Genomic DNA, 22,749 nt, shown 5'->3' with positions numbered 1-22,749 from the left:
AAAAGCTGGCCTACTTCTCATCAATATGACCTGTGTAAGAAAGGGCTGTAAGGTCTTTAGCAAATATACTACTGAGCATTCACCGTAGCCCAGATGTCAGCTGAACAGACGCCTCAGTGCTTTTTACTCTAGCACAAATCATTGGTTGTCATGTTGTTGCTATATCGATAGCAAAAAATAGTTTTAATTGAAGTAGTGAGTATGTGCAAAGCTATGTTCTTTTAATTTATGTTTTACTGTCACATTACAAAAACAATATTTTAAAAGATTATTTCTCTACTTTTTTTTTTTTTTCTACAGCAAGGCCAGTTCACCAACCCTGAGACCCCAGGGTATGTTGGATTTGCCAACCTGCCGAATCAGGTTCATCGCAAATCAGTAAAAAAAGGATTTGAGTTTACATTGATGGTGGTAGGTGAGTGTGTCAGTATTTTTTTGTATTCCTCTTGTCATCATGAAATGCTGGTTTTATTTAACTTGGGAAATTATGGTCTATCTAAGTCAGGGGTCGGCAACCTGCGGCTCCGGAGCCGCATGCGGCTCTTTAGCCCGTCTGTTGCAGCTGTTGCGGCTTTTCTTCTTCTTTTTTTTGCACAGTGGAAAATCTTTCAAAGGGAACTCCTCTTATCTTGGCGTTTGAGGTGATATTTGGTCACTGAAAATAAAAATAAATGTTTAAATATTTCTTTAACTAAAATGTGCATCAAATCCTGTCACGTCGCTGTCAAGCAGCTTCCCTGCAGGTGCTACTAGTGATTCACAGAGCTCCGCCCTCGCTAAACTATCAACAGAGAAAGGTAGTTTAATTCTGCGTGGACGTATTAATTAGCTTTCACTGCCAACGATGCTGCTGACCTGTATGCTTGATATGTGGCGAGGAGTTAGCAAACAACAAAACATTTAATGTTCCAGAACAAGCACACAGCATCTGATGAAAAGTATCAAGCTGCGGAAGAGCGATTTATCAACTGCTGCAGCAAACTGAGCAAAGTAGATATATTTTCAGGAAGTGGATCAAGTCTCCAACTCCACTCCTGCTGCTGGTTCTGCGTCAGCTCATGAGACACTGAGGCGTCCGCTCGTAAAAACGGATCCGTCCTCCTCCGTTTGCGGTGCTCTAAAAGTTTGTAGTGTGGAGGCTCAGTGTAAACGTAGCAAAAGATATGCGTTTAAAATGTAAACCTCACGTGAGGATGACAGGTATTGAACCTGCTACCTTGTGGTTACAGGAGGAACACTCTACCACATGAGCCACATATATAGATAGGACTCGAGGTCTGTGTAGTTGTGTATTTAATGGACCTTAATGTAGCCAACACATGACTTTTTTTTCTCCTCTTCATAAGAGTTTGATAGTTATAAACAGGTAAAATAGCAATACAATGTCAACAATTGTCTTTATTCTTGTTCTATAATTTCATAATGTACATATAATATAACTTTGATATCAAATAGCTTTTGCGGCTCCAGACACTTTTTTTTTTTTTTTTTTTAAGGAAAAAAGGGAAAAATGGCTCTTTGGATAGAAAAGGTTGCTGACCCCTGATCTAAGTGAAAACAAGCTTAATGCTAGTCAGCTATAGTGAACATGGACATTTGAGGAATGTGCTTTGCTTTTTTGGCTCAAGTTTTTGTAATGGCCTTTCTATTTACCGTTTTACTACTCTTTAATCTCCATAGTTCATTTTGTTTGAATGCTGAGAGTAAGCAAGTTGTTTTGTCTTTGACTATAGGTGTATTTTAGTGTGCATGAATGCTTTGGTCTGTAGAAAATGGCAGATGTCTCATCAGTGTAGTTGCTCAGCTGGCGTCAGCATCAGTGTAAACTCTTGATGTGAATACTGACTGTGTGAACCTCCCTGCTTGTTGGTAAGGGGGGAGGGGAGAAGCTCCTGCTCATGCTGCTCATCCTTTTCCTTTTAAAATAAAGCAGGGAGGAATGAGCCTCGAGGGGCCCCGAGGGACTGATTCACACAGTGGACAAGGCCTGCTGCTTCCTCTACTGCAAGAATACTCATTGAGTGCATATTTAACCTTTTGTGTGACTCGGGTTCTTTAACAAATCAGTGTTTTACAGTACTTTTAGATGCTGCAGTTCTAATCCACAGATGGAAACCATATTTATGTATGAAAATGAATTTCACGTTTTAGGCTTACCCTAAAAAAACTGGTACTTTTTCCACTTCACCCCTCTTCCACATGCACCTGAAGCTGTAGTGTAAAACAAATCTACATGTTGATTTTTGAAGGGTGGAAGCCCTGTTTCTTACATATAGTTTCTTAAGTTTCATTCACTGCTGTTTTAAGTTAAACTGCTTCTGTAGTTTTAGGGGTTTCCCAGACAGAAATTAGGGCATACTGCTAGACTAAAACAACGCTCAGTGGGTCTGCCAAAATCCATGTAAAGATATTTTTAGTCTGGTACAAGGCTTAATCGTTGTCTTGGATTCAGACATCAGCTTTTATTTTAAACGTTATCACACAAACTGTGATTGTCTGTCTGTTTAACTGTGGTGTGTTTACTGTAGCCCACCTATTGTTTGTATATTGCGCCAGTTTCAGAGGCAACCAATTGAGAGTTTGTTTGTTAATGTTGTATAGTTCATTCATAATCAGACTAGGGCTGTAACTAACGATTATTTTAATAATCGATTAATCGGTTGATTATTTTTTCGATGAATCGGAGAAAAAAGCATTCATTTCCAATCCTTTATTCAAAAACAGAACTGACAGTGCAAAACATCTTCAGAAAGCACAAACGGGTTGCTCCTTGAACATTCCTGAGCTGTTAATTAAAAAAAATAAAATTAAAATGGACTAACACTAAAAACATACACATGTATGCTTTACATCTGCCAGATGTGAGCCCTTTTTACTGTAATTGGTCTCCTTGGAGCAGAGGCTGCTTTAGCATGCCCTGCTTTATCAATATGTATGAAACACTGGGACAGTGGGAAGCTGTACTGCTCCTCTCATGTCTCTTCTGACCGAAACCTTCAGGCCCAGCTCCACCTCAGCTCAGCTCTGCATCAAGCTGCGCTGCATATAGAGCGTCCTCTTCCTTAAACTATTTCATTCTGGATCTCTTACGACCACGAAATGACGTTGTTGGCTAAGCCAAACTACGTGATTTGATTCATTCTACTTTTAAGTAAAAAAACAATTTGCAGCCAGATCCGCCGGTGTGCCGGTTTAACGTTAACGAGTGACTGCGTGAACCAGACCGGGGGTTTACGGCATGTTTCATCACGTTAGGTTTTTTTACAAGCAAGACTTAACTGTAACGAAATATAAAGTAACTTTAACAACAATACACAACCAAAACACATTAGCTAACGTGATAGCAAGCTGACTAGCTTCCATTAAAAACAAGTTTGAGGGAAATGAAGCCGATGTAGACATCTTAACGCTGATTGGCCAAGACTCGACACGTCACATCCAAGATGTTCTATTTTTGCTAAGATCACGACCTCAACGTTTCTCGGTGTCTCACTCCAATCTCAGACACGCTGGCGGCCAGTTGCTCTGCTCTTCTCTTTTATTGCGACTTTTTGACTGCCGTAATAATCGCGCGACATAACAAATCGATAATGAAATTCGTTGCCAACACTTTTGATAATCGCCTTTTATCGATTCGTTGTTGCAGTCCTAAATCAGACCACATCAGCAGAGACATTCATTTTAGTCAGTTTGAAAGTCTTCAGTTTACAGTTTCTTCACTTAAGTGCAGATTCTCGTTTAAAGATTGAGTTGAGCTAAAAGAGAATATCCGGGTTTAGTTCTTGTTTAATATTTGTAAAAGTGAAACTGTCCAGTAGATTCCTTGATTTGTAGCACTTGAATACTGCTGACTGATTATGAAGTGAACACTTACACTTTCCAAAACACTAAGAAAGCTTAATAAGCCACCTGACACTGTTCTAGGAAAGATTATTGCTATAAATCAGATTTTGTATCATGCATTTCCGTGTGGTGCTTGGCCTACTGTGCGTCACAAGCAGATGTCTTGTTTCCTGCAGTAGAGTGAGGATCTCCTTTGTTCTATTCATTGAAACTGAACCCTGTACTAGAAGAGGTTTGCACCAACAAGAACCTGGCGGTGCTTTCGTCATTTTTAAGCAATTGCAATATATTATGAATGAATGAATATATACTTTATTAATCCCCAAGGGGAAATTTTTTTGTCGTCATCAGTAGCGCCTTACAATTGAAGATACAAACACACAAGATAAAAGATCAATATATAAAGAAGCAACAGGGATGGAAGATATATATATATACAAATTAAAATAAAGCCATATATATATTTAAATATACACAATAAAATACAACTAACTGGAGAATATATTTATATTTACAGCCGCAGAGTGTATTAAAATTAAGTAAATTAGATAAACAGTAGATAGTGCAAAATGCAAGTATGTATGGTACAGTGATGATTTAATCCACAGAGGAACTAGCAAGCGGTGACTTGTTGTAAAGCCGTATAGCTGTCGGCAGGAATGTTCTCCTGTAACGGTCCTTATTGCAGCGTAGCGTGAGGAATCTCTTAGAGAAAGTGCTCCTCTGACCCTGCAGTAGGTGGTAGAGAGGGTGGTCCAGGTTGTCCAATATGGACAAAAGTTTCTTCAACGTCCTTCTCTCCACCACCTGCCTCCAGAAACTCCTGCTTGCAGCCGATGATGGAGCCGGCCTTCTTAACTAGCTTGTTAAGTCTGTTGGTGTCACCGACTCCAATGCTGCTCCCCCAGCAGACAATTGCGAAGTACAGGGCGCTGGCCACAACCGACTGGTAGAACATCTCCAGCATTTTGCTGCACACATTGAAGGATCGAAGCTTCTTCAGGAAAAAGAGTCGACTTTGCTTGTCATTCTAGTGTTGATTATCCCTCGTGTTGTCTTGGGGTCAAAATGACCCGTGTACGAGTGTATATGTATGTGTGTTGATGGGTCATTTTGACCCCAAGACAACACAAGGGTTAAGATGATGTTTCATTTTCGTCTATTGTCAAAAGGTGAATCTGGACTTGGAAAATCCACCCTGATCAACAGCCTGTTCCTCACTGACCTTTACCCTGAGAGAGTCATCCCTGGAGCAGCAGGTAAAACACACATGCACTTCAGGATCCTTGTTTTAAACCACTTCGACAAATCTGCATGTTTCAAACATAATTGACTGGCTTTGTCATTGCATGTTGTTAGAGATTTTGCACTTTCTGATCTTCTAACAGAAAAGATAGAAAGGACTGTTCAGATCGAGGCGTCGACGGTAGAAATTGAAGAGCGAGGAGTGAAGCTCCGTCTCACTGTGGTAGACACACCAGGATATGGAGACGCCATCAACAGCCAAGACTGGTATAAAATATTTTGAGGTCCTATGCAGAAGAGGAAATTAGGTATTTTTAAGTTTAAACTACCCAGTGTCAGTCCTCTGATCTTGAACAGTGATTAGGCGCTAACCTTGGACAATTCAAAATATATGTTTTTCCCCCCACAAATATTTGACTTTGTAAGGAGAATCTGGGCTTTTGATATTAGTATGTAATGGCGTACCAGCATGGATGAGTCCTTGTACAATACTGTGAGATATATATATATATATATATATATATATATATATATATATATATATATATATATATATATATATATATATACATATACATACACACTGTAGTGTTAGATGTGACGTACATTTCTCTCATTCAGTTTCAGCACCATTATCAGCTACATTGATGACCAGTTTGAGCGGTACCTCCATGACGAGAGTGGTCTAAATCGTAGACACATTGTTGACAATAGAGTTCACTGCTGCTTCTATTTTATTTCCCCGCTTGGCCATGGGTGAGTCCTGCAAAGCACACTAATATACATCATTTTCAGTTTGTAAAAGTTGCAGAGAAGTTCTTTTCTATTTAACTAACCATATTTTTTTTATACTGCTTCACTCTTTGCTTTTAATAAATATTTGCTTGAATCTTCCCGTCTCTCTTTGACCCTGGTTCTGTCTGTTTCCTGTCCCACCAGGCTGAAACCTCTGGATGTTCAGTTTATGAAGGCCATTCACAATAAGGTCAATGTTGTTCCTGTCATCGCTAAGGCAGACACACTCACCCTCAGAGAGAGGGAGAGGCTCAAGCGCAGGGTAAGGACAACAGTCGCCCATTGTTCAGGATCTTTTCCCGTTCTTGAAACAATCAGAAGTATCATATGCTCATGGTCACTGCTTTACCCTCCCAGCGCATTCAAATATACATATATACTATATTGAAACAGGGCTATAGTTTAAATATCTAAAACCAAAAGGTAGATAAACCACAGTGAGACACGAAGTGTCAAGGCGGAATAGTCAAGTGTTTTTGGTCAGTATTTTTATGCATAAAGTCCTGATTTTAAAATAGAAATAGTTTGTCATTAACAGTATGTAAAGGACATAACGGATAATAAAAGATGTTAATTTTCCGTGTTTTGTCCTGGTCTTCTTTGTAAGGTTCTGGATGAGATTGATGAGCATGGCATCAAGATTTACCACCTTCCTGATGCTGAGTCGGATGAGGATGAGGACTTCAAAGAACAGACCAAGATCCTCAAGGTAAACTCTCCACCCCCTGCCAAACTTTTCATTCCTGAATCAATTTGAGACGAGTTGGTGTTGTTTTTTTACCACAGGAATGAGAGTTTTTCATGGATAAAAGCAGTTTGCGTTATATCCTCAAATATAATTCCATTTAAGTCAACCAATTACTATAGGGTTTTGTCTTAAGTGTAATAATTTTTTATGTTGGTGATTGAACCATGACTACAGGCGTATAAACTACTCCTATTTTCCAGGCTAGCATCCCATTTGCAGTGGTGGGATCCAACCAGCAGATTGAGGCCAAAGGGAAGAAGGTGAGGGGCCGCCTGTACCCTTGGGGAGTGGTAGAGGTGGAGAATCCTGAACACAACGACTTCCTCAAGCTGCGGATCATGCTAATGTGAGTGGTAGAGGAGGCTAAATCACGTTGCTGTCCTTTTTCTTTCAATGTAATGGTGATATTGAGAGTTTACGAACTTGCCAAACTTTATATAATAATCTGTTGCTAGGCTGGCGAAGTTGTTCGTTTGGCAGGGTGCTTTAAACGGCAATGAGATAAAATCTACCCCTGCCAATAACTTTTTGTTAAGGGGTAGTTTATTAGAATAGGGATGTAGCCACGACAGGAAAGGAGAAAAAAAGATGGATACAAACAACACTAGCAGTGTAATGCGGTGCAGACAAGTTTGGCTAAAATAAAGACATTTCTTATGTTATGGTGCACTCCATAACCAGACAGCTACTACCCACTAGAGGTACAGTGAAGTTAACGTCTGTAGTCCTCCAAATGTCTGACTTTTCCACAACCCCACAGAACCCACATGCAGGATCTACAGGAAGTGACCCAGGACCTTCACTACGAGAACTTCCGTTCGGACCGCCTCAAACGGGGTGGCAGGTTGTCCTCCCATGGTTACATTCTGCCTCTGTCTCCTGCGTACGTACTTGTTTGTCAGCTTGCTTCTCTGCACCTCCCCCACCTCAAACAACAAACCTTTGATTGGACACAGTGTTAAAAAACAACATTGAAATGCCATAGCACGCACAATGGACAGCACAGATGTTTCACTAGTGAAACCAAGCCAAAACAGCCAGAGCTGTGTAGATGGACGCTGAGTTACTAGATTAAATTATATATAATGGGTCATGCCCTTCCAGTTTTTCTTCTGTGTTCGATTCATACAGTATAATGTTATTGGACTAGTATCATTCTGTTGAACCCGACAGTAGCTCTAACTCATCATCATTTTGCATGTTCCCGACACGTAGTGAGGCAGCAGTTAATGCTGTGGTCTCGTGGGTTGTGGTTTTACATGACTAGTCGGTAGCTAAATGGCATGTGCAGTTTGAGTATCTGTAGAGGTCATAAACAGGATTACTGTGTCATGTAACATAGTGTGGACATATCATTTAACACTCAATGTAGACCAAAAGGATTCTTTTAGACTTTCTTCAAAAGCCAACCCAGGATAAGGCAGTGGTTTTACTGTCATCACATTGCTTCGCCATCTGTCCAAGGTGGTGGACTGTTGAGGTACCGTTTTTTTTTTGTGTTCATTTGGGGGAGGTAACACTGTTCCCCTGACTCTCGCTACTTCTCTCTGGAATCTCCCTGCTTTCATCTCTTTGTAGTTATTTGTTGTAGCTGCCCACTTTTCTCTTCTGCAAAGAAAAACTAACCCACTGATCCCTTCTTCAGCTTCTCTATGTGGCTTTTCTAATGTTTGCCTAATGCTTCAACTTAAAATGGTTCAACGTGCACTTTCAGGCATGCAGACATACACAAACTTCTCAGCTGACTCAGTTATAATGCTTTACAAATCATCACACAAAGTGATTTTACATTTATAACCTCTGACTGTGCCTTTTAACTTAATAATACTTACGTTAATCGACATTCATTCTGCAGAAATATTAAAGGTGGATTATGTAGCGTGTGACATCAAAGGTAACTAAAGTTGTGTTGATGCAGAAAGGGACCGGAGCCGGAGGAAATGGACAAGGATATAATCCTGCAGGAGAAGGAGGCTGAGGTGAGATATTTCAGATGCTACACCACTTTGGGCTTATTATAAAGAAATGCATGTTTCATGTATTGTCCTTAATTGTTTATTTTTTTCAGGAAAGAATAGTTTCACATTTTGGGAAATGCACTTATTTGCTTTCTTGCAGGGAACTATTTCAGTGAGCTTTTAGATGAGGTGGTTGTATTTGAATTTTGTTTTATTTTGGACATATCCAGGCTACACTAACCGCCTGCTGGATGTAGCTTCATATTTAGCATACAGAAACAAGAGTGGTAGCAATCTTCTTATCTAACTTTTAGCAAACTAGTGAATAGCTGTGCGTACCATAATTATTGAACTATCCCTGTCACTATTGATCCCTGTGTGTGTGTATATATATATATATCCCTGTTACTATTATTGAACTATCCCTGTCCCTATCACTGTCCTAAAAGTTACAATTTAAAAACTAGAACCAATTCAACATTTATTATAATTGTTTCTGTTTTCAGTGTTTTAATCTTATAATAGCCATGTTAACTGTGGGACCAGTTGTTTCTAGTCAATTATTTATAACTGACAGACAGATATGAATGATCCTACATTTAGCAAGATGCCTCTTAATCACAGCTGTCTAAGTGAATGTGCTTTGTTGTAAGTGCAGTTAGTGTTGTTCCCTGTCATGCATGTTTATGTTCTGTGTCACACAGTTGAGACGAATGCAGGAGATGATTGCCAAGATGCAGGCCCAGATGCAGAAGCAGGGAGATGGAGAGGGAGACGGCCACAATGTGTGAAACGTCTATGGTAGGAGCAAGACCCATGGAAACACTCGCTTCTCCAAGATAGCACAGTCTACACTTTATTACCAGAAAAACGGGACACCTAATTTCCTGTATTTGTATCCTAAATACCTATACGTGGTAATTGTAGTTGCTGGTCTTCTGTGAGGCCAGTTTTGATTTTTGGTTAACTTTTTCTTTTCTCTTCCATTGTAGGTTTGTGAGCCACTGCTCAAGTTTGACTAGAAAGACGGAGGATAGCCGAGAACGTGTATTCAAGTTATTGACTTGTATTGCTTGCCACTATTTTTATTCTAATCCTACATGGGATCTGGAGTCTTTTTTTTTTTTTATATATATACGTACAGTTAAGTATATTCCAAAAGTATTACATTTATATATTTTCACACGGTTCTATTTCTTTCTTTTTTTTCTTTTGGTTTATTTTAAACTTTTGCCAGTTACTCAAATTAAGTCACGTGATCCATCTCTTAAAAATGGTGGAATATATCTTTGATACAAACTGTTACTTTTCCTTTTTATTATATATATATTTAGAAAACCAAAGTACTGCTGCTTGTAGTTCTAAAACATCTCTCAGCATGTGCTAACATTAGGAGAGCTATGCTGAGAACTAGCAGCAGAAGTAGCTTTTTCCACCATTGTTATGCCATTATCTTGGTATTCCTTAAGTGAAGAGAAAACATGATTTCATATTCCCTCTGGTTAATAGTTGACCACACAAGCCTCCCAATAAATAGGGTCCATTTGCTCAGTGTTAATCCTATTACCCACCTCATCTGCATGCAACTGTCAACCCCGTCTGGTCAAATTTTCAGGTGAATTTTCCCTCTAGTGCTTTGTTGGGATCAACTTCTCCCTTTACTGTCAAATACTTATCCATTAGTGCAGTTCTGAGATCAGTATCTTAAGTAAAATGGCATTCAAGTGTTTTTAAGCTCCTTTTGAGTTTGATATGAATTAAATAAACTGTGACCCGTGACCTCTTCCAGTCTTGCTGCAGACTTGACAAATGAAGGACGTGCAAATGAGTTGTGACGCCTCTGTTTGGTGCTTTAAATTGATTGGAATTAATTACTCCACGTTTCCTCGACACTCCTCAAAAGTGAAGTCATGTGCCAGGGAGCATTAACTGTTACATGTCTGTTTTCTTTTTTGATGCAGTGAGATTTGAGGTATAAACTTTTACCAACTGCTGAGTGCTTTGTGGTTTCCATGACCACAGAGATTAAAGTGGCCTAATGAGGTCATTGTAGCCAACGTTTCCTTCACCAGCCAAGATGTGAGTTCTTGACATTCCTCTTTGTGCTGTTTTTATCCAATATTAAAGCACCAAATATTGTTCTTGATGCATATATTGTAATAAGTTTTAATAAAATGTATTAATCTCCTGTGATTTGAGCCTTTTAAAATTATTTATTATCTGCCCGTTACAAGGCGGAGTAGCAGCCTGAAGCTTGTCCACATACACACCAGCGGATGCTTTCCTTTGTGTGTGTTTTAATTTCAGTAAGATTAATTCCTGTTGACAGACAAAACCACTATATGAACCGTGTTTGTATTTAGTTTTTTTTTAGGGGGGGTAAAGGGGGAATATTAATACATTAGTTTAACAATTAACATTAGAAATTCAAGAATTACATAAATATGATTTATATAGGTATATTGATGAAGGGCCCACTATTGTACAGCACCGTATAATTTGCACCTCCAGATAAAATGTCTGTAAGTGAGCATCAGAGTGACACCAAACAGACAATGGGACATTTTCCATAGACTTTATTATAGTTTTTTTTCTTCTCAATCTAACAGGTATACACAACGCTCTAAATGTCATGGCTTTTGTTTTAAATACTCTCCGCGCTTAAAGAAAAACTGTAAAAATATTTAATTATAACTAATTAAAAGATCTCTTGGGGGACAGGACTGGGAAGGGTGCAAAGATACGAGGGGTGGGTGGAGGTGTCTTCTGTGGTCCTTATCTGAGACGTTTGGAAGGTCTGGGAGACAGAAAAGGGAGCAGGGTTAAGTTACATCCAGCTGGGGTTTCACCGCGAAGACGGGGTGGTGTTACCATTTAAAGAAAACCTGGAAGAACAAGATGAAATCAATTAATTGAAGAAAAAAAAATGGATGATGATAATAGTACTAATAATAATATCGGTACATCACCTGCACACTCTCTCCATCATGTGTGTGACAAGGCGGTCGGAGATCCCCGGACAGGACTCTTCGGCCAGGTTGAAGGCGTTTTCAAGCTCCTCAATGGCTCCTACGCCCCCGCCACTCGCCCGCCGCTTCTCCTTCAACTGGCGGTAGTAAAAGAATATATGTTGTGTAATGGGAGGCTTCCACCAAACAAAATGACTTGATTTCAACTGGACTGTTGACGGTTTAAAACATAGGCAGATATCGGTCAGATTTTGTTGGCTCTTGTATGTACCAACTGAGCTCCATCCTATGGTCTTTTCTGTGTTGTGCTTATTAATATATTCTACTTTAAAACAACACAAGTATAAAAATCATTATAATAGCTGTGTAATATGGTATTTCCTGAGGGAAGAATAGAGCTACTTTGGGACTAAATTACAGGCTAAATCAGTGTTAAAAAATAACCTTGTTTAACTTTGTCCAGAGCTCAACAGTCAAGAAGTAATTTACCAAATGAAGAAAATGAAAAAAAATCCAGTTTTATAGACAGGATTAACTTCTCTAGATCAAGGCCTGCTCTTGTTGTGCTGTGTCAAAGTTCTGTTTATTATTATTATTATTATTATATACACGCATATATATAAATAAATGTATTGAACAGTTGGGCCTACCTCTCTGAAGATAGGTGTTACCAAAGCAGACAAGCATTGTGATTTGGGTTGCCTTTTCACCAGATCTCCTGACTGAGAAGAGGAAAAGGATGTTGGGGGATGCGGGGAAGAAAAAAAGATTTGACTGCGTCTGTGCTGCGCGTGTCTTACCTCTGAATCTGTGTGTGTGTAGCCCTTCTGTAACTTGTTCAAAGAGCTGGGTCTGACTGTAGGGAAGGTCCACATGGGACACGTATCAACATCACCATCAGCATCCCTGAAGGATGGAAGGAAAGAGATATTTAAACATGTGAGGAAAACCAATATGACCCTACTTGCACATAATTATTTGAACTACATTGAGAACCATTTTAAAAACATGTGTAACTGTTCCCCATTTGTCACAAGCAAGTACAGCTGACAGAAATGTTTACAATAGGCAACACTAATTACTGATACTACTTGGTGGGTACCCAGTTCTTCTAGTAAATCCTCCATTAATCATCCTGAAATTCTCTAATACCTAAATAATTTACTAACGTGGCTGTGACTAGATCCTTTGGGAAATGTAAATCTCAAGTGTATCGATGTGTGTTCTTGAGACTGACATATCTGAGTCATCAGAGCTGGATTCCTCCCCGTGTCCTTCCGACTTCCAGCGGCGGTAGCGGTCTATCAGCTCCGCCAGGTAGGCCGTCTTCTTGGTGTAGCGCGTGATGAACTTGTGCTTTAGGAGCTCTTTGGCTGTTGGCCTCTGTGCAGACATATTAGAAGAAGAATCAAAAAGGGATCAATTGTCTAGTTATAACGTGCTAAACGAAGCGTCAGTAAGGAGTCCATCGTCACTTCACTAAGATTTAACATTTTGGTGCGTAACAAGAATGGGATTTGGTTTGAATTATTTATCAAACACAGCACAAATTATACTTCCTATTAAGAACAAGGCATGCTTATCCAATAATAAATATTTGGTTTGATAAATTATCCAAGTCTGAAGATCTAATTTCTCATTTTATTTAGCCACAAACAAACATGTTTAATCCCATTTTAGTTCTGCTACAATGCAGATGAATGCAGGCAGGTGCTACTTACAAAACGAGGGTCTTTATTTAGACAAGCCTCAATAAACTCTTTGAAGGGCTTGCTGTAAGGTCCCTCAAGTGTGGGTGGTGTGTTTTTCGGGATGAGGAAAAGGACCCTCATGGGGTGTAGATCCGAGTTGGGAGGTTCCCCTTTCGCCAACTCAATGGCAGTGATTCCCAGGGACCAAATATCAGCCTGAGGGGGAGAGTGACGTGTAAGTAAGGTGTTATCTTCACATACAGACACAGGAACATATACTTACTGGCCTCACCTTGAAGTCGTAAGCGGACTGTTTGATAACCTCTGGAGCCATCCAGAAAGGTGTGCCTACAAATGTGTTCCTCTTAATCTGGGTATCTGTCAGCTGTCCGGCCACCCCGAAATCTGCCAGCTTCACGTCGCCCTGCTCCGACAAGAGTACATTGGCAGCTGGAAGAAAGAGACAGAAGAAGAAAGACAGTCAACATATAAGAACAAGTAATTCTAAAATAAAAAAGGAATGATGTTGTAAAGCATGATTGGAGTTTCATTTTGAAATAATCATGAGTAATGAAGTGTTATAGCACCTTATTTTAGGCCTCTCTCGCGTGACTTTTTTAAATGCAAGAACAATAATTACTCCCTGAAGACGTTTTATCAAAATTTCAGCAACTGTGAGTCACAGATGGATGGACAAAGGACACTTTGCAGTCTCTTCCCGAGTTTAATTGTGGCGGAAACAAACCGCTTCACAGACAGAATCCATGTACATCATCAACCAAGTCTTCTTAATTATTAAGCTTGCTGTCGTAAATGTTTTTTTATTCTCTAATAATTCAAAAAATGTAAGAGCACAACATCAGCTACAGAGAAAAGAAAAATATAATTTCACAAACACATACATTTAACCTTCAGTACATTGTGAAACTTACAGATAGTGTTGATACATTTCTGCAGTTTGAAAGCATATTTCAGTGTGTTGACTTACTCTGTCCAGCATCTGGTGAAGACTGGATACAAATTTTGTTACCTGGCGGCTCCCTTATCAAAGCTTAAAATTAGCTCTGAATTGTGAGTACGATATTTTACTTTGTACCAGGACAACACAGTCAAATTATATGAATTTAATTCAATTCAGTTTATTTTATATAGCCCAACATCACAAATACAAGTTTGCCTCGGAGGGCTTTACAATCTGTACACATGACATCCCTGTTCCGGAACCTCACATCGGATCAGGATTTTTTTTTTAAATAATTTATATCTAAAAGATGCTAAATGAAAAAGAGGGACTTTTATTACCTTTGATATCTCTGTGGATCTTCCTTTCAGAGTGCAGATACTCCAGCCCCTTCAGTATTTCCCTCAAAATAGTAGCAATATAAGTCTCTTCCAGAGGCCCTGGACGGAGCTAGGAGGAACAAATAAATCACAAAACAGTGGGTGAAAAGCGCCAACAACATATTAGGTTTTGCTTCTCCAGTGTAAAAATTGGCAATTTGTATCACACTTTGTAAACTGTATAAATATAGGTCTTCTTACCAGATCCAGAGCAGATCCTCCACCTAAATACTCCATGATAATCCATAGTTTGGTCCCCTGAGAGCAAAAAATACTTGATGAAAAACATCTGAAGTTTAAGATTTAAAAACGCTGCTTTGCCTTTGACTGTTTGGTACTATGTCTGTGTCTCTAAGCATCTTCATGTAGATAACTTGAAGAAAAAAATGTGTACGTAACCCTTCGTTATCTGCATTATAATCTCACCTTCAGGTATGATCCATAATACTTGGTAACAAAAGGGCTATCACACTGGCTCAGCACTGTGATCTCCTGTTGAATGTCTTCAATCTCGTCCTCTGCCTCTTCCAGATCTATAATTTTAATCGCCACCACCTCCTTTGTGCGGTTGTTAATTCCTTTGTAGACCTCTCCAAAGGAACCCTTCCCAATCCGCTCCTGCTTGGTGAAGTACTCCTCGGGGTCCAACCGGGGTATATTCTGGTCCAGTGACAGCAAAGAAAGCATTGAATTCTTGAGTACATGCCATGATGACTGTGGAGGCATATTTGTTTGTATTTGTGTGTGTGTGTGTGTGTGTGTGTGTGTGTGTGTGTGTGTGTGTGTCTTCCCAGGGACAACACAATGGTAAACAACTTCACATATGATTGCTCTTTAATAAAAAGGTGAATTAGATGTGACAGGAGAAGTTACATCTATCTATTTGACTGTATATGATAATGTTCCTGTTCTCCTGCACTGCTGGAACATAAACATGATGTATGATTAACCTTTCTTATCTGTCATTACCTGTCTATTCAGTCACAGCCCATATAATAACCCACTGGATCGAACTTTGTGCCAGTATGTAATTCAAGGAACATGACAATTAAATGTTTTGTAGTTTTCTCTCTCTATGTTAGCAAGAAATTATGGTTTTGAGTAAGAGAGAATGCACTTATTAAAGTCCATACATTTAAAATGGATTAGTATGTTCAAATATGTGACATCTATCTGCAAGTCAAAAACAGCGAAGACCTAAAATGTTGGTGTATATACTGTCACAACATTTAGAGTTTGTAATTACATGTTTTCGTCAGTTTGTGGGTGTCCTTGGCATAGTTACACCTGACGCTAACAATGGCAAGGAATAATAAATACATGAGTATATATATGTGTGTGTGTGTATGGTAGGTTGTATCACCTTGCATTGATAGCTTAAGACCCCTACGCACCTATTCATGGCAAGCCTGACAGTCATGGGTGTTCGCATTGTCTTGGACAAGAAGGGAGGTGACAGTTGGTGAAAAGATGATTTCTGTACCTGGTTTTGCATGTCTCGAAGATGTGCCATTCCCTCTGCAGGTTGGACGGGACAGGGACAGCCGCAGCTCTCCCTTTCCGAGCGTATCAAATGGTCCCTTCGGGTTTTTCCTCCCCTCGTAGCTGTCTAGGAAGCTAGCTAGGTGGCTAGCCAACGAGACAAACACCCAATCTGCTGGCTTTAACAGGGCTGTCACTCCGCGCTCTGTTTTCGGCCTCCAAGTCCAACGGAGGACTGAAGAGCCCGGCGAGACAACAACCTATTAACCGAGAGACTCCATTAATGTCGGCCGTGGTCAATAAGAAGACAGAATGCTCCTTCCGTCTATTAATATTTAATTCATTTCAAGGAACGCTTAGCCTGTTGTTCATTTGAAGCTTGAGGAGGACAAAATAATGGCACCAGCCGGAGGGCGCATGCGCACTGGGTTTAAAGGTGGAATTGTGGGAGCTGTATTTCTAAGCTTTGTGCAGCCTTTTCCTTTCTGTCAATACTGTGCTTGACACTCGGTGGACATTTAAGGAACTCACTTGTGTTTAATTAAATCCAACCATAAAAACGGTTCCTACAGTGTGTTTCTGGTCATTTGATTTTAATCGATTCAAAGCAGAGTAACTTGAAGCCAAGTTGTATTTCAGCAGATATTGGATGTTGTGTTCACAAGCAACATGGTTTTATCTGAGTCTATTCCATAAGAGACCACACATGCCCTGTAAACGAGCTATAATATCATTGATAAGCAAATGCACAATGGATAATGTAAATTACCAGTGGCCCATAAACATTAGCTATGTATTAACTCTTTTGATGGAACTGAACAGTTGTGGATGTGGTTTTATATATATATATATATATATATATATATATATATATATATATATATGTATATATATATATATATATATATATATAAATATATATATATATATATATACATATATATATATATATATATATATATTGTTATTATTATTTCCCTAATAATTGCCAGCTGCAGTAGTTTTTCACCTCCATAAAGAGTTTGACATTGCACATATACAGAGACACATCTACTTAATGACTGCAGCACAAATACCATAATACTGTGCATCTTGCTGTTTCAACAAAGCCCAAAAACCTGGTGGTCATAAACACATTGTCGAACGAATGGAATTTGCATCAACTGTCACTGGTCGTCACTGTCATCACCCAAAAGGCAAAATGTCAAACTTTAGCCCAGGTTCATATGCAGATGTCCTTACACTGGCACGTTGTTAATTTACAGGTAGTGAACCATGTGCACGGACAATGTTTGAACTGTGAAAGAGAAGTGAGTAACGCCACACAAATCATTAAGTGACAGGGAGCATCTGCACCTGAACAAATCCTGTATGTATTATTTTTATGTTGCATTTTTTGTATTGTATTTTTTGGTTAGCTTTGTCATCTTTGTCACACCATCACATCAGAACAAGTTTATTTCCAGTGACCATATTTCTCTTATTGAAGTCAGACATTGAAGTCTGGCATTTTTGGTTTAAATAGAAAGTCACGTTTGTGTAAAAATCGATTTTCATGACGAAATAAATAGTGATTCTCGATTTCATTTTTTCTTTTGAAATCGTTGTTTGAATTTCAAACTCTTCTCTCTGCAAGAAAGGACATGTTGCATATTTGCCATTGGTCTCATTATGATGGGTAAAGTGAATTACAGCGGGAATACTCAATTTACTTAAATCGAAATAATAATAGTATTATTTTGTATTAAATAGACCTAATACATGAACATTTTATGTGAAACAATTCCGATAGAAACAACTAATTTGAGTGTTACAATTGTGTGCGCTTGTTTTTAGACCTGGGCGTTGCCTGCTGCTGAGGCTCCGCCAGACTGATTGTAGATCATAAACTCCGCCCCAGCGGGCACGCCGGGTGGATTTGCTGGCGGATGTTAACAAACACACCAGCTTGAAACGGCGTGTGTTCGGTTCTGCTCGTCGTCCGTTCTGATTGACGCTGTTATTAATGCAGAACGAACCTGCATTTTGACACGTGACACTTTCAACTTCGGTGCTGGAACCATAACGGTTAGTACGGTCGTCATAGAAACCAGGATATACCTGGTTCACTTGCTCCTGCGGACAGTCCGCGCGCTGCTTAGCCAAGATAACACGAGCTAGATGTGAGCTACGTGCTAGGTATGGCGTCTTCATTCAGAGACATTGGAGGCCATGTGTCAACAACAGCTAGTTATAGCTCATGTAATTTGTAATAATGTCATGCAGCAGAATGTTATATCTAGCGTGAGTTAAAATATGATTTGGTAGTTTTGGCCGATACATCCTTCGCCGCCACACGGTTAGAGAGAAACGCTGTGATGTAGCTCTGTTTTTTAAATGATGTATAACTACTCGCATACAGACTAATTTAACGCCAAATCGTTGGCGTTTGATTGAGTTGACCTTGACACCTTGACTTCATCGTCTGTTGTGCTATAGTTATCTTAATTCAATTATGTGCTCATTGTGTTTATTGTTTTCTTTTGTTGTTTGCGTTGTAGTTTTTGTATTGTGTCTGCTTAGCGCTGTGGGGAAATGTACTACTGATGCTTGGTGAATACTAGTAAAGTTTGACTTTACTATGTTTGACTGATAATGATACTGCTTTCAAATATAATCAGAACATAGTGATGGCATTTCAGTTAGACCACTGGCATGCACATTAGAGAGATGGCAAACATCCAGGTCTCACAGAGAAGAGCTCAAATGTGATAATTGAACATTTGACTCCTCTGTCTCTGTGATGGCGCCATCACTGAAGTGTAGCTTAAATGTCTACGGTCTAACTTGCACTCCACTCTTACCTTTTATTTGTTGAGTTTTTTTTTTTAAGAGTTGTTCAATTTCCTTCCATTTGATGTGTCTACAGGCCGGATGAGTGGGCCATTCGCCTCCCCCTCTTCAGAGGTGGCTGAGATGAACCGCCTCCATTTTGAGTTGGAATACACCGAGGGAATCAGCCAGCAGATGCGGATCCCTGACACCCTCAAGGTTGCCTCAGAGAACCAGAGAGGGACTATGTCACTTCAGCATCCCCTCCCCATACACACAACTATGATGCAGGTGCCAGAGAGAATCATCGTAGCAGGTGAGAACAAGAAGATTAAAGGGTGCATGGAAGAACATACCCTCCACGTACAACAAAACTGTGCATGGAAATCTTAAATTGAGGTGCATGAAGGGTAACAAGCTGTTTTAATGTTTTAATATCATTGTGACCTCTTAACACCAACCATTTGTATTTAACTTTCACCCTTCTCCTTCCTCCACAGGTGATGAGGGGGACTCTCAATTTTCTCGTCCACGAGACTTAGACCTAATTCAATCCGTCCCTCCAATGGACCTTCTGAGCATGAAGGCCCCGCCACGTATCCTCACTCTATCAGAGCAGCCACTGGACTCCTTTGAAACGGAACAAACTGCTACTTCACAGAGCAATCCCATCCATGCGGTAAGGGTCAAATCATGGTTTTCATTCTGTGTTTCTCATCACAATTAATTTAATTTTCATTCATTTACTGAACTTGACACTGATCCTCATAGTGTCGCCCTATTACACTATCATGCACATTGTACAATTATAGAAAGGTAGCAGCCTGGAGTTAAACAAACAATGTCATAAAACATGCCACTTTACATTTACAAGAATACTTTTGTGCTATCAGTCATTAGTTACCTAAATTAAATTTGTTAATACAAATATTGTAGATGCAGTAACATTTCGAGTATTAATCAGATTAGGTTGTAAAAGGTGTGAGGCTGTGAAGGTACCACGGGAAGCTGATGATTTGAAGGTTATCTGGTGAAAAACTAAATAGAATTCAAGGTGGAAAATCCCTGAACTCGTCACTGAAATCATGTAATGTCAATGTAAAGTAGCTCACTTTGAAAGGGAGCCAAACAAATTACATATTAGGTTATAACTTTTTTAACTTTTTGTGTCATTCATAGGTCCACTTTCATGCTCGGTCTCGAAGGGAACGCAGTGCCAGTGAGAACATGTCTGGCCGCCATAGTGGTCATATTGTCAGAGGTGATATATGGTAAGCATACATCTACAGCTGATACATTTATTTCAACACTGCTTGAATGCTGCGACCTTTTCATTCTTAATTTGTCACCCGTTATTCTTATTTCACTCTTGATATGTTTAAAAAAAAATCTTATTTCTTTACCGTTTTCTCCCCACTTGCCTCTCTGCCAGTGTAACCCCTTCCCCTTCTGCCCCCCCAGTCCGGTTGTGTCCCCCCCTCTGTTCCCCTGAGGATGCTAACATCAACCTGTTTACGACTGCGGGGTTCCTCTCTTATGTCCAGTCAACAACACGCCGGGCATACCAGCAGGTCCTCGACGTGATGGATGACACACACCGCAGGTCATTTCTATTTTCTTTGTCCCTGTATTTCTCGGAAGTCACTCTATTCACAAAGTTTCTCAGAACAAACAGCTGGTCATGGCTGTGTATTTCTAAGAAAAATCATGAAATGAGGACATTTTGTATAAAAGAAGTACACTTTTCTCACAGCATTGTTACCTTTAGGAGAACTTCTCAAGGTGGAGGGCTGTAATGGCGGAGGTATGAAGCATAGGAGTTTCTGAATCTAGGCAGCAAAAGAGGTCAACAAGTTTGTGATAAATTGCACATGGTAGTAAAGCGTTGCACATGAACATTTTGATGGGATGATGTGTGATTCTGTTTGTCTGCTCTAATTTTGAGGAATGATGAAACAAAGTAACATTATAAACAAAGTGAAATTTTAAGGCCATTTATATTGTTTCAGACTCAACTTACATAATTTCCCTTTGCTCCATGTCAGTCATTCTCACAAGTGGTTCGTTGCAGATTTTATTAGGGTCGACACAAATGTGCAGAATTTCTTCCCTTAAATTTCTTACATTTTCATTTATAGTTGCAGTAAACCTTTTAGCCACGTGAGGGAGCCTGCATTTTTGTATTGTTGTGATAATTGTAGTCTATTAATAACATTGTTTTACTGATGAGAGGAAAAAAGACTTAACTTAACCTGAATGCATTTATTTAGTCTCATTCATAAAGTATTTAACAAGGTATGCTTTTACCTATTCAAGATAATATAAAGTGATTGGAAATTACAGTAAAAATGGTCGGGAGTGTTAATTTATTCTACTCACGATTTCTAGATAAGGCGTCTTGTGAATTGGTCATTGTGGTTTGCAGTTATTTTTAAAGTGGGTCCCGAGAAAAACAGTTTGGGAAACACTGCCCATGTGAGCCAAAAACACTGGTCTAGTGGAGGTACCTGGAGGTGTCAGGGGCTTGAATGGGACATATATTTGTCATTAGCATTATGCTCTTGTCTGTCAGTTTTTTTTAGGTTAAGAAATGTCTGTTGGAAAAAGTTATCTTTTAGGAAAGTTTCTGTAGCTATGCAGAAAGTCCCTGAGCTAGACCCATTTTAAATATTGATGTCACTGTTGTCATTATTCGAAACTGATATATATTGATCTGCACAGGACACACCTGGACCTGGCTCTGGATATAAACCCTGACGAGTCTGGCTTAGTGGACGCTTCCTCACTACGACGACAGGTAATATACCTTGCACACCTTTGAGACTAACTGTCACTAACGGGTGATTCATGTGCTTCTCCTCTGCTCTGGTGTGCATACTGTGCCGTTTTTTTTTTAATGGAGAAAACTGTTCTTGTGGTCATTCAGATTGTGAAGTTGAACCGGCGTCTGCAGCTGCTTGAGGAAGAAAACAAAGAACGCGCCAAGCGAGAAGTGATCCTGTATTCTGCTACAGTGGCATTCTGGCTAATTAACACCTGGATCTGGCTCCGTCGCTAAGATTTGGAAGCACTGGAAACCAAAGCAATTCCTTGTTAATAGTGCAACCACTAAAATACAGTATGAGACTTTACTACATCTAAAGGCCACCACGGGAAACTACCAGAATATTGGCAAATGTCCTCCACCACAGTCCTCTGTGTTTCTATTGCGTATGCTATTTTAGGATTTTAAACATAGCGCTATCAAGATAAGACCTGAGGCAGTAAAACAAAACCAAAGTTTTCAAAACTGATGAAATGCCTATGTTTGGATTATTTACAAAATGTCCCATTGGCTAGGATTCACACCGTCACATTTAACTACAAGTTGGCTTTGGTCGGGTACAGCAACACAAGAACTAGAGGGAAAGCTAAAGTTAGCATATCTCCCATTCAAAGATTCATCTATGGATTTACTTCCAGTATAAAGCGGCAAACAACTAACAGGACCAAGCACAATGACACTATAGCTGGATGTTTACAAAGCGTCAGCAACTACTTTGACGTGGTGAGCTACCTACTAGTTGCCATATTTGGCTACAACTAGCTTCAACCTAGGATGATGTCAACTCTGAATCACTGTCAAAGTTTCAATCTGAAGTTTCTCCGCCTCTAGAATACTGCAATGATGTTCACTTATATTTAGTCAAACTAAATGTGGTACAGATACAAAAAGAATGTGGGCCAGTTACAAGTAGCAAATGTGTCTCTTTATTAATTGGAAAGAATTGCAAAACCTCACTGATTATGGTTGCTTGTGCAAAAACTACTGATTGCAACTATTTAATTCTTGATAAATGCACAGCAAAAAACGATGTTACAGTGAT

The 22,749-nt window shown here is 39.5% G+C and overlaps 3 protein-coding genes across 4 annotated transcripts; 2 read left to right on the top strand and 1 right to left on the bottom strand.

Moving 5' to 3' along the window:
* Positions 1 to 5,743: 5,743 nt before the first annotated feature.
* On the top strand, positions 5,744 to 10,782 carry septin2 (septin 2). Its single transcript, XM_079232044.1, has 8 exons — positions 5,744 to 5,844; positions 6,028 to 6,145; positions 6,491 to 6,592; positions 6,832 to 6,977; positions 7,392 to 7,475; positions 8,550 to 8,610; positions 9,294 to 9,390; positions 9,582 to 10,782. The coding sequence occupies exons 2-7, from the start codon at positions 6,053 to 6,055 to the stop codon at positions 9,378 to 9,380; spliced, it is 573 nt and encodes a 190-aa protein (XP_079088170.1). The 5' UTR covers positions 5,744 to 5,844; positions 6,028 to 6,052; the 3' UTR covers positions 9,381 to 9,390; positions 9,582 to 10,782.
* Positions 10,783 to 11,206: 424 nt separating this feature from the next.
* Positions 11,207 to 15,170, bottom strand: stk25b (serine/threonine kinase 25b). 2 transcript variants are annotated; one of them, XM_079230890.1, is made up of 11 exons: positions 15,017 to 15,170; positions 14,792 to 14,848; positions 14,552 to 14,660; positions 13,542 to 13,699; positions 13,280 to 13,465; positions 12,796 to 12,941; positions 12,359 to 12,464; positions 12,209 to 12,280; positions 11,559 to 11,695; positions 11,461 to 11,474; positions 11,207 to 11,386 (listed from the first exon to the last, which is right to left on the bottom strand). In XM_079230890.1, the coding sequence occupies exons 2-11, from the start codon at positions 14,825 to 14,827 to the stop codon at positions 11,274 to 11,276; spliced, it is 1,077 nt and encodes a 358-aa protein (XP_079087016.1). In that variant the 5' UTR covers positions 14,828 to 14,848; positions 15,017 to 15,170; the 3' UTR covers positions 11,207 to 11,273. The 2 variants fall into 2 exon arrangements, with proteins under 2 accessions (XP_079087016.1, XP_079087015.1); XM_079230889.1 differs by lacking the exon at positions 11,461 to 11,474 and having other exon boundaries at positions 11,237 to 11,386; positions 15,017 to 15,146.
* A 3,815-nt stretch (positions 15,171 to 18,985) lies between these two features.
* On the top strand, positions 18,986 to 21,941 carry LOC306743898 (mitochondrial fission factor homolog A-like; the record flags this gene model as incomplete). Its single annotated transcript, XM_079226462.1, has 6 exons — positions 18,986 to 19,199; positions 19,384 to 19,562; positions 20,063 to 20,154; positions 20,316 to 20,486; positions 21,605 to 21,680; positions 21,810 to 21,941. 6 exons carry the CDS (start codon positions 18,986 to 18,988, stop codon positions 21,939 to 21,941), a joined length of 864 nt encoding a protein of 287 aa, XP_079082588.1.
* Positions 21,942 to 22,749: the final 808 nt, after the last annotated feature.

Source organism: Taurulus bubalis (assembly GCF_910589615.1).
Source record: "Taurulus bubalis genome assembly, chromosome: 1".
Classification (NCBI taxonomy): Eukaryota; Metazoa; Chordata; class Actinopteri; order Perciformes; family Cottidae; genus Taurulus; species Taurulus bubalis.
This window is presented reverse-complemented; position numbering and strand designations above follow the sequence as displayed.

Bases quoted from the DNA above. Each gene is read 5' to 3' on its own strand.
- septin2 (XM_079232044.1), top strand. From the start codon at position 6,053: ATGAAGGCCATTCACAATAAGGTCAATGTTGTTCCTGTCATCGCTAAG. The intron at 6,146-6,490 runs GTAAGGACAACA...CTTCTTTGTAAG, and splicing joins GGGAGAGGCTCAAGCGCAGG to GTTCTGGATGAGATTGATGA. The intron at 6,593-6,831 runs GTAAACTCTCCA...CCTATTTTCCAG, and splicing joins AACAGACCAAGATCCTCAAG to GCTAGCATCCCATTTGCAGT.
- stk25b (XM_079230890.1), bottom strand. From the start codon at position 14,827: ATGGAGTATTTAGGTGGAGGATCTGCTCTGGATCTG. The intron at 12,281-12,358 runs GTAAGACACGCG...TCCTCTTCTCAG, and splicing joins ACACACACACAGATTCAGAG to TCAGGAGATCTGGTGAAAAG. The intron at 11,696-12,208 runs GTAGGCCCAACT...TACTACCGCCAG, and splicing joins TAACACCTATCTTCAGAGAG to TTGAAGGAGAAGCGGCGGGC.